This window comes from Oncorhynchus tshawytscha, linkage group LG09 (assembly GCF_018296145.1).
Source record: "Oncorhynchus tshawytscha isolate Ot180627B linkage group LG09, Otsh_v2.0, whole genome shotgun sequence".
NCBI lineage: Eukaryota > Metazoa > Chordata > Actinopteri > Salmoniformes > Salmonidae > Oncorhynchus > Oncorhynchus tshawytscha.
Window position 1 is genome coordinate 54,842,550 of NC_056437.1, and position 11,902 is coordinate 54,854,451.

The 11,902-nt window shown below is 39.8% G+C and overlaps 1 protein-coding gene across 1 annotated transcript; it reads right to left on the minus strand.

Annotated features, from left to right (window-relative positions):
* Positions 1-3,183: 3,183 nt before the first annotated feature.
* bnip1b (BCL2 interacting protein 1b) lies at positions 3,184-9,553 on the minus strand. Its single transcript, XM_024432560.2, has 6 exons — positions 9,454-9,553; positions 9,109-9,201; positions 8,921-9,012; positions 8,718-8,822; positions 8,371-8,489; positions 3,184-4,866 (listed from the first exon to the last, which is right to left on the minus strand). The coding sequence occupies exons 1-6, from the start codon at positions 9,535-9,537 to the stop codon at positions 4,670-4,672; spliced, it is 690 nt and encodes a 229-aa protein (XP_024288328.1). The 5' UTR covers positions 9,538-9,553; the 3' UTR covers positions 3,184-4,669.
* Between the last annotated feature and the right edge of the window lie 2,349 nt (positions 9,554-11,902).

Sequence of the window (11,902 nt, forward strand, 5' to 3'; positions counted from 1 at the left end):
CACCTACAAGCAAGATTTCTGGCTCCCACAGACCTGTACCTTCCTCTTTAAGAGGCTCCTCTGTCCTCCACTCGTTACCTGTATTAATAGCACCTGTTTGATCTTGTTATCAGTATAAAAGACACCTGTCCACAACCTCAGTCACACTCCAAACTCCACTATGGCCAAGACCAAAGAGCTGTCAAAGGACACCAGAAACAAAATTGTAGACCTGCACCAGGCTGGGAAGACTGAATCTGCAATAGGTAAGCAGCTTGGTTTGAAGAAATCAACTGTGGGAGCAATTATTAGGAAATGGAAGACATATAAGACCACTGATAATCTCCCTCGATCTGGGGCTCCACGCAAGATCTCACCCCGTGGGGTCAAAATGATCACAAGAACGGTGAGCAAAAATCCCAGAACCACACGGGGACCTAGTGAATGACCTGCAGAGAGCTGGGACCAAAGTAAAAGCCTACCATCAGTAACACTACGCCGCCAGGGACTCAAATCCTGCAGTGACAGACGTGTTCCCCTGCTTAAGCCAGTACATGTCCAAGCCCGTCTGAAGCTTGCAAGAGAGCATTTGGATGATCCAGAAGAAGATTGGGAGAATGTCATATGGTCAGATGAAACCAAAATATAACTTTTTGGTAAACTCAACTCGTCGTGTTTGGAGGACAAAGAATGCCGAGTTGCATCCAAAGAACACCATACCTACTGTGAAGCATGGGGGTGGAAACATCATGCTTTGAAGCTGTTTTTCTGCAAAAGGACCAGGACGATTGATCCGTGTAAAGGAAAGAATGAATGGGGCCATGTATCGTGAGATTTTGCGTGAAAACCTCCCATCAGCAAGGGCATTGCAAGATTAAACGTGGCTGGGTCTTTCAGCATGACAATGATCCCAAACACTGCCCGGGCAACGAAGTGGCTTCGTAAGAAGCATTTCAAGGTCCTGGAGTGGCCTAGCCAGTCTCCAGATCTCAACCCCATAGAAAATCTTTGGAGGGAGTTGAAAGTCCATGTTGCCCAGCAGCCCCAAAACATCACTGCTCTAAAGCAGATCTGCATGGAGGAATGGGCCAAAATACCAGCAACAGTGTGTGTGAACCTTGTGAAGACTTACAAAAAACGTTTGACCTCTGTCATTGCCAACAAAGGGTATATAACAAAGTATTGAGATACACTTTTGTTATTGCCCAAATACTTATTTTCCACCATAATTTGCAAATAAATTCATTAAAAAACCTACAATGTGATTTTCTGGATTTTTCTCATTTTGTCTGTCATAGTTGAAGTGTACCTATGATGAAAATTACAGGCCTCATCTTTTTAAGTGGGAGAACTTGCACAATTGGTGGCTGACTAAATACTTTTTTTGCCCCACTGTATATACAATTTACAGCATGAACATGTTATATAGGTTCAGTAAAGATGTTAAAGTGCTTGTCATAGCAAGGACTCTTGCAGAAGGTTGGATGTTTTCCATTTCATAATTGTGGCTGTAATGTAGTTTTAGCTGGACACTAACTTGGTACACACAATGTATTGAGACTGAGCTATTGCTTTTGAGATACTATGTGTCTTAAAAGTACATCTCCTAATATACTCAAACACCCACATTTTGGATGGCTGACTCCAGGTCATAGATTTCAAGGTATCCAGAAGATGAGGTAAATATAATTTAAGGAAACTGTCCCTTTGATACTACGCTTTACATTCTATAAAATGGTTAATACTGCGTTAGCACGACCCATTTATACTGTCACTACTGAAAAACATTTGTATAGAGTAGTGCTTCTGCAAGTTCAATGTTTCTATGGAAACATTTTTCTACTTTTTTCATTTGTATGTCTAAGACAGGTTTACGTTCCCTTTCAACTCAGTAATTGCACATCAACTCCACAAGGGAAGTCCATCTCTGGTACATGATCACTAATTACAAGGAACAAGTGGCCTATCACAATCGGGACAGTTCGTAACAACACTGCAACATGGTTATGTATATTCACTCAAAGACAAACCTCAGGTCTCGTAACAAAACGAGACTCATAATTTCCTGGTTAAAATATTATGGGCCTTGGACTATTCTCAGAGGTCTTTGATAATACGTATGTATCAAATAGGGTCTACTGCAATGTATTTTTCAACTAAAGTGTCACAGGATGACTACAGTGTCTTATCAGAACATTTTGCCACTGACGGTTCAACATTTTACTAGCTTTTGATGCAAATGGCTAGCTACTGTACATCATGCTTGTTCTGACTTCATTAGTACTCCAAGGAACCTACCTCACACCATGCCAGCTCTAGAGATGTTTCATACTGGACACATTGAGGACATTGAACTGGTATGAATACAACTCCGCTATCTCTCACATTCATTTTTTACATGCATTATGTATAGGTTGGTTTATATGATAGTACTGACAACTTCTGTGTCAGTATTATCACGTAATCAAATGAATGACTTCATTCACTTTTACCTATTGGAAAATGAAGGTCTGTACTTAAAGACAACTTATTTCTTATGACGTTTGTTTGTACTCTGATTCAATGTCTTATTTTTTTAATAAGCTATGCATACCATTAGGCCTTGATGCAAGCAAACCATTTTATACATCTCTTTTGTTCTGTACTTTTGGACATTAAACATTTTCACATACTTTGTTGCTATTTTGACCATTTATTGAAATGTTATAAGCAGTAGAATAAAATGCTACTAGTTTGAGTGCAAATTGTCTAATTGAGACTAGTTGATTTAAATAACTCTCACGTGTACAATTTGAAGCGAGCGAAGTCAATTTACGACTGCGCAAAAGTTGTGTCAATTACATCGTAATCCCAGAGGAAGGCGAAGGGAGAGGGCAGACTCCGCTCAAATATGTCAGCGTGAAAATAAAGCGTTAATGCGATTGCGACATTAGACGAGCCATTTCCAAAGATCTCGATAATGACGAGACAGGCCTCAATGTAAATAAATGACCACAAAGGCGGGACATTCTAGCCAACCTAAACATTGCAAAATTTAGTCGGTAAACCTCACACAGCGAATTATAGACATTTATTTTGACACTCCCATTGACCTCCATACAATTGATTTTATTTAAATCCACTTCAACTGGAACGTCTTCAGGATCGGTGGATACCCTGAGGTACAGATGAGGTAAGTAACAAGAATTTCCCAGGACAGACATCTGATTGTCAGAGCGTAAGAATTTAATCCAACTGTACTGTATTACAGTAAAAGAATACCATGCTATTATGTACAGTTTTGAACAAATTGGGCACATTTGGGCAGTCTTCATACAACATTTTGAACAAACGCGATGGTTCATTGCCTAAAACTTCACGTACACTGCCATCTAGTGGCCACCTGGGCTGGAATAATACATTATGGCCTTTATCTTGCATTTCAAAGATGATGGTACAAAACGTTTCTTTTAGCAAATCAATGTGTTATCCTCCTACGTTCCTCTCACATTTCCTCAAACTTGAGTTTTCAAATGGTACAAAGAAAATGCATATCCCAATCGTACTGTCTGTAGCAAGGATCTGTCATTTCGGGTGCAAATTTGGGGGGGAAAGGGGTCTGCTCCTTAACAATGAATTGGCAAATCTGGCCATAATACATTGGTTGCTTACTGCCATTACTGGTAATATGTGGAACATGTATTGGAGGAATCCAAAATGGACAGACTAGAAGTCGTATTGGAGAGATCTTTCCGCTACCTAGCAATAAGACGCACAATATTTGTTTATTCAATAGTTTTTCAACTTCAATGTAAACTCAATTTCCTACACTAATGCAACGAACTTACCAGAGCAAGCAGGGTGAAAAGGACAGGCAGAGCAGGATTGCCATGTTTCCATAAGTGGATGAATTGGTCTAATTTACCATGTATGGTAAAGCCTCAACCCTTAGCTACCTCTTCCAAAACAAAAAGTGAAATAATTGACATTGTTGTGACTAACAGCACCAGCGATTAACTTTACAATAGACTTAATTGAGCGAGGAGTCAGTGGAAAACCCGCACGCTCGGCTTCAATTGAGTCATAATTCAAAAATGTATTCTCGAATTACACACACGCACAGTCTCCTTTGGTACGTTTAGGCCATATGTAATGTTCTCTATCCAAAAACCATTAGCAGACATTACGTCCAAACTTTATACTGTTTCAGATGTACAGTAACCATTGTCATTTCCTCGTATGGACTAACACCAGGGTGTACATTTGAGGTATACTATACAGGAAAAATAAGGTAATGGAATAAAAAATAATTCCTGCCAGTAAAGATACTCAACGAGATGTTGCATGCACGAAGTAAACACAAAGTGGATTGATTTCCGCAAGGCTAAACTTCTCTGTTTTGATCCTGTAGCTTCCATTTCGTAGCAGCGTGAAGCGCACCTGTGCACATGCTCAAGATACTCTGAGAGCAGTCCTTTCATCACGCTCATCTCAACATCTGCGGTGAGTTTGCCATTAAAGGTCATTCCTCTGTGGTATAGATAATGCATGTCAGACAGTTTTGAAGATGCAAAATGGCCATGCACAAGGCTGTAGTAGGGCAAGAAAGACATTGAAAGGTTAGAAATGCAGCATGACTGCAGTGACATTACAGATGTCATTTTGGGGAGTAATATCAAAGGACAAAACTGGCAATTGCTTACAATTTCCTCTAAATGAATGGAAACAGCCTTTTTTTCAAAATGTACAAGACAGTGGCTAAAAACAAAGCTACTGCTAGAAAGATGAGTAGTTTGTCAGTCAATTCTCGTCGATTATACTTCGAGATCAGTTTCCTTCCCAAATGTATGGTTCCTGTCATGGATTTGAACTCTTCATCCGTTTCCAGGACTGTTCTTGAAGATGTAGCTATATAGAGGACAAGTACTGTATGAGTAAATGTGCATTTCTACAAAACATGACTACTGTAAAATTTCAAAAATAGCTTGGGCGTTTATTTGCTGAAATCACTGAACATAGGCCCTTATGAGCCAGGCGTATATTTCCCTAACGGACACAGCTTTTGCTCATTTGCATAGTTAATTCCAGCATATTAATACATTTCCTGCAGTAATGTGTTATTTATTTTTGATTCATTCATCCACCTCTTTGGAAGACATCTTTATTTTTACAGCTTTTCTGCTACAAACATTTTATATACATGGTACTTTTATATAAAGCAATCACATAATACATAAACTCTTTAATCCCACCGTTTAGGCAGTCTCTGCCCATCAACATAGACCACCCTCGTTTGGTTTCCCTGTGCCATATTTTCAAATTGTGCTGTGGTGTTCTACATTAATTTTGATCCTTTCTTATAGCATAGTATCCACAGGTTTTTTTTTAGCTTCCCACAAGTTGGGTGAATTTTGGCCCATTCTTCCTGACAGAGCTGGAGTAACTGAGCCTGGTTTGTTGGCCTCCTTGCTCGCACACGCTTTCTCAGTTCTGTCCACAAATGTTCTATAGGATTGAGGTCAGGGCTTTGTGATGGCCACTCCAATACCTTGAAATTGCTGTCCTTAAGTCATTTTGCCACAACTTTGGAAGTATGCTTGGGGTCATTGTCCATTTGGAAGACCCATGTGACCAAGCTTTAACTTCTTGACTGATGTTTTGAGATGTTGCTTCAATATAGCCACAGTTTTCATCCCTCATGCCATCTCTTTTTGTGAAGTGCACCAGTCCCTCCTGCAGCAAAGCACCCCCAAAACATGATGCTGCCACCCCCATGCTTCACGGTTGGGATGCTGATCTTCAGCTTGCAAGCCTCCCCTTTTCCTCCAAACAGTTCTATTTTTGTTTCATCAGACCAGAGGACATTTCTCCAAAAAGTACGATCTTTGTCCCCATGTGCAGTTGCAAACCGTAGTCTGGCTTTTTTTATGGCGGTTTTGGAGCAGTGGCTTCTTCCTTGCTGAGCGGCCTTTCAGGTTATGTCTATAGGACTCGTTATACTGTGGATATAGATACTTTTGTACCTGTTTCCTCCAGCATCTTCACAACGTCATTTGCTGTTCTGGGATTGATTTGCACTTTTCGCACCAAGTACGTTCGTTTCTAGGAGACAGAATGTGTCTCCTTCCTGAACGGTATGTCGGCTGTGTGGTCCCATGGTGTTTAGACTTGCGTACTATTGTTTGTACAGATGAACGTGGTACCTTCAGGCGTTTGGAAATTGCTCTCAAGGATGAACCAGACTGAACCAAACCCCCCCCCCCCAAGCTGTTTAAAGGTGCATTCAACTTAGCATATGTAAACTTCTGACCCACTGGAATTGCGATACAGTGAAATAATCTATCTGTAAACAATTGTTGGAAAAATTACTTGTATCATGCACAAAGTAGATGTCCTAACCGACTTGCCAAAACTATAGTTTGTTAACAAGAAATTTGTGGAGTGGTTGAAAAACTAGTTTTAATGACTCCAACCTAAGTGTATGTAAACTTCTGACTTCAACTGTACATACATACACCTACTTTTTTTTAGAATATACCTTCATTATTCCTTGCAAACCCTCCCCCAATTGGAGTAAACTAATAAACAATAACACTTCTACCTTCAGTTTACACACATTTTATAATAGTTATATTTTGTTTGTTTTTACTCCTTCCTCTCTTTCTGATGTCCATCCAGTTTGATTCTATTTGATTTATATTTGTAACTGTGATGCTTAACAACATTTCTGAACCTATATACATTTTGAAGACCCAGTATGTTTTACATTGGTTATCTTGTTATTAGTTCCACCCTTCAGCTCCATTCAACCACTCCCATCTATCTCTTAACACCATCCATTTTGGATTTATATTTGCCATTTATATTTGCCATATATGTTTCAACTGTGCTGTGATGCTTCACAGAAGTACTAAACCTTTCTATTCTCATAGCTTCTCATTTTTTGCTGAAATAATTATTTTATTATTGATTGATTGAATGACTGACTTTTCAAATCACCCAGTATTGCTATCTGCAGCGTTAGGCAAATGTTGCAATTCTTCAGCCATTCTTGGACCTGTGACCAAAAACGAGCTACATATGGACAGCACCAAAATAAACAAATGATATAACATTCTATTAATTTAAAAAATGTTGTATAATCATTTAAATTGAAAAATGTGAAGTTTGGAATCTGCCGTTGTTTTGCGTGTCAATTCATAAACCATGTGCCATGGAATAGGTACATCGAAAAACTCTTCCCAACTATTTTGCAATTTATATGGCACAGCTGTCAATGTTTTGGTCCTTAAATGAAATTGGTATATGGTTTTTATTTATCCCAATTTTCTTTAACGATTTATGGTCTTTAATGCAGGGCCAACAGACAAGTTCCTTACTTTTTGGGTACAGCAGACATTTCCATATGTCTGTGTTAGCTGCATATGACCTAACTCCACCAGTCCTATTTATGATATAATTTACAACAAAATATATTTATTTAATTTATCGTAAAATAAGTTATTTTTATCAATTAGTGTGTTTGCGTTTAACCACAATATTTGTTGTAATATTTGTTCTATCTTTTCTGGAGGATGAAATTGTAACCAGCTTTGTACGGCTTGTTTAAGAAAGGGTGATACTTTAAACAAAGTTTCGTTTTCAATTCGTCGGAAATTAAAAGTTGTAATCTGTATAAAGGCAAAAAGGCCTCTATGGAAAAAATATATATTTTCCTGGACTGCATTTTCGGGCAATTCTTACTTCCGCTACTAGTGGGCGATCTGACGATTTCTGGGGGTCTGTTCCCCTGAAGTTCTGTTTTTGAGCTTGCCACTTAGCTAGCAGTTTCTTACTGCCGATAAAAACAGATTGCCATAATTTGAGTCACTTCTGAATTATTTAATGTAAAAAATCAAAGATTAAACCTCGGAAACAATTATTGTTAATTCCTCGTAAATTCCTCGTACCTCGTAAACAAGTAATTTAGAATTAATTTATTTGAAACCGGCGTTTATTAGCTGAAATGTGTGCCGTTGCCTGGTTAATTAAAAGGCACAGGCGACTATTTGAGACTCAGTGTTTAATTAAAGTTTTACAGTAATTTAACATAGCTTAATAAGAGAGTGGCTTGCATAATTAGAATAGGTGCTGGAAATGCAAAGTGTTCTAGCCTAATGGACGAAGTCTAACCACCCAGGGACACTGAGGACAGTATGCCAAAGGGACTAGGCTATGTGAATGTGTTCTCACTTTCCAGCCATTTTTGTATTGCATTATTTGTATTATAGTGTATTGATTGTGTATTTTGTATGCTAACTTTAAAAAAAATGTGAATGGACAAAGTTATCGTATCTTATATTTGTCTTCAAGCACTAACCACTGGCACCCATTTTGTGACTGTTCTCCCTTCCTGATTGAGTAGTCTCTTACCCAGAGTGCCGATGGTCTCCTCACTCTGAGACACCGACTGGGCCATCATACGACTGATGCTCATCAGGCTCTCTGTGATGTCACCAGATGTCTGGACCAGACTCTCCTTAGTTGCTTTCCTGAGAACACACAGAGAGGGGATGACACACTAGAACTAAATTCAATGCAATCAACTTTCTGTCCCTGTCACCCTGTTAGAGGGGGTATCTTTTAGCCTGTACATTAGGGTGTGTTGAAAATAGGATTTTTCAGGCTGTGAAGAATAATGATTGTAGGAATAAGAAACTGGACATAGCGATTTTATTAATGCTCTAACAGCTGTGCCTGATGAGGAGAGCACTACTCACCGCTGTCTCACAGTAGAGTCTCCACCATTCAGAAGTTGATCTTTCTCAAGGTTGTCAATGGACAGTTTACATGCCAAGTTTGCCTTCCTCCAAGCTGTCTGGTTACTGTAGATGGAAATCATATGAAAATATTCAGTCAGGGAATTCCAAAAGGTGCGAGGTCAATGGCTTGTTAAATAGGAATCTGGATCCCAATCTCTCACCTCAGATTCTGTCTGCGATGACTCTCTGTCTCACTCAGGATGGCTTGTTTGTCTGTCTCTCTGTCTTGTTCCTTAGCCATTTGTTCCATATTCTGTGAATGTAATGTATCGTTCAGATGAGTTTTTCCTAGCTATCTAATCACAATAAATGCGATCTAAAATAAATTAGCATTGATTTACATAACTACCTGGATTCTCAGTCGCAGTTGATTTAATTTCTCTTTTACTTTGGAGTTGAAATCCATCAGCACACTTTGTGGCCCCGGACATTCTCTAATGTCCTAATCAAGAGAATATAGTTTTATGTAACTGTCCATTCAATATAATACACATTCGTGAAACAGGCTATATTGCATCGCTTGCTCTCCGCAATTAGCTAGTTAGCTAGCCAGCCAAATGAACTAGGCTAGATTAGACAGCTGGACAAATGTACACTATCTTGGCTCACAACCGCATATTGAAATGACACAAGGTAAACCTAATAAATAATAATAATAAATAAAATAAGTTAAAAGTTGTTAAGATGGGTGTACCTGAATGAGAGCTTTAATTTCGAGATCATATTTGATTATTTCTTGTCCACAAATACGGACGTGGACATCCTGGGAAGACGCCATTTCTGTTGTTGTTGTACGGCAAAACCACTAATCCAAAAAGCGCGCAATACTTGAAGCGCGTTGTTTTATGAAAACGTTGACCGTGTTCATTCACTATAAATCAGACAAAATAACTAATGGACACATCTAATAAATAATATATAGCATAATATAGTGCATAGCCTATATATGAAAAGCTGCTTATTTGAGTGATCACAAATAACGTTAGCAAACTAGACACAGATATCTTTGGCGTCATCCTGCGCAAACTACTGACACTGTCGTTTCAACAAACGTTTTCAGCAGCCTCGCGTGTCTTTATTAACATACTTGGCTCTCACAACAACAAATTATTTGCATGATACATATTTCCACTAATGTGTTACCCGACCTGCTAACACTGACAGTAATGCTGTGTTCAAAACAACTGGGAATTCAGAATAATAGATCAAGATCATGACGTACAGTACCAGTCAAAAATTTGGACACACCTACTCATTCAATAGTTTTTCTTTATTTTTTTACTATTTTCGAGATTGTAGAATAATAGTGACGACATCAACACTATGAAATAACACATATGGAATCATGTAGTAACAGAAAAGTAATTAAACAAATCAGAATATATTTTCATATTTGAGATTATTAAAAGTAGCCACCCTTTGCCCTGATGACAGCTTTGCACACTTTTGGCATTCTCTCAACCAGCTTCACCTGGAATGCTTTTCCAATAGTCTTGAAGATTATCCGTTCACCTACTCATCTCACAAAGACATGGAGGTTGGAACCAAAAATCTCAAATTTGAAAAGCATTCCAGGTGACTACCTCATGAAGCTGGTTGAGAGAATGCTAAGAGTGTGCAAAGCTGTCAAGGCAAAGGGTGGCTACTTTTAAGAATCTCAAATTTAAAAGTATATTCTGATTTGTTTAGTTACTTTTCTGTTACTACTGTACATGATTCCATATGTGTTATTTCATAGTTTTGATGTCTTCACTATTATTCTACAATGTAGAAAATAGTCCATATAAAGAAAAACCCTTGCTTGAGTAGGTGTGTCCAAACTTTTGACTGGTACTGTGAGTGATCTTCAAGTCAGAGCTCTAGAAAGAGTCCTGAGTTTGAATTCCGAGTTGGATGACCATTCAAAACTATTTTTTCCATTTGGAGCTTGTTTTATTCCCGAGTTCACAGTTTTGAAAGAAAGGAAGTCGGAGATTTCCCAGTTCCGAGTAGTTATGAATGTGCCATAAAGCTAGTAAAGCTGCTACATTATACACTGCTCAAAAAAATAAAGGGAACACTTAAACAACACAATGTAACTCCAATTCAATCACCCTTCTGTGAAATCAAACTGTCCACTTAGGAAGCAACACTGATTGACAATACATTTCACATGTTGTTGTGCAAATGGAATAGACAACAGGTGGAAATTATAGGCAATTAGCAAGACACCCCCAATAAAGGAGTGGTTCTGCAGGTGGGGACCACAGACCACTTCTCAGTTCCTATGCTTCCTGGCTGATGTTTTGGTCACTTGAATGCTGGCGGTGCTTTCACTCTAGTGGTAGCATGAGATGGAGTCCACAACCCACACAAGTGGCTCAGGTAGTGCAGCTCATCCAGGATGGCACATCAATGCGAGCTGAGGCAAGAAGGTTTGCTGTGTCTGTCAGCGTAGTGTCCAGAGCATGGAGGCGCTACCAGGAGACAGGCCAGTACATCAGGAGACGTGGAGGAGGCCGTAGGAGGGCAACAACCCAGCAGCAGGACCGCTACCTCCGCCTTTGTGCAAGGAGGAGCACTGCCAGAGCCCTGCAAAATGACCTCCAGCAGGCCACAAATGTACATGTGTCTGCTCAAACGGTCAGAAACAGACTCCATGAGGGTGGTATGAGGGCCCGACGATCACAGGTAGGGGTTGTGCTTACAGTCCAACACCGTGCAGGACGTTTGGCATTTGCCAGAGAACACCAAGATTGGCAAATTCGCCACTGGTGCCCTGTGCTCTTCACAAATGAAAGCAGGTTTGCACTGAACACATGACAGACGTGACAGAGTCTGGAGACGCCGTGGAGAACGTTCTGCTGCCTGCAACATCCTCCAGCATGACCGGTTTGGTGGTGGGTCAGTCATGGTGTGGGGTGGCATTTCTTTGTGGGGCCGCACAGCCCTCCATGTGCTCGCCAGAGGTAGCCTGACTGCCATTAGGTACCGAGATGAGGTCCTCAGACCCTTTGTGAGACCATATGCTGGTGCGGTTGGCCATGGGTTCTTCCTAATGCAAGACAATGCTAGACCTCATGTGGCTGGAGTGTGTCAGCAGTTCCTGCAAGAGGAAGGCAATGATGCTATGGACTGGCCCGCCCGTTCCCCAGACCTGAATC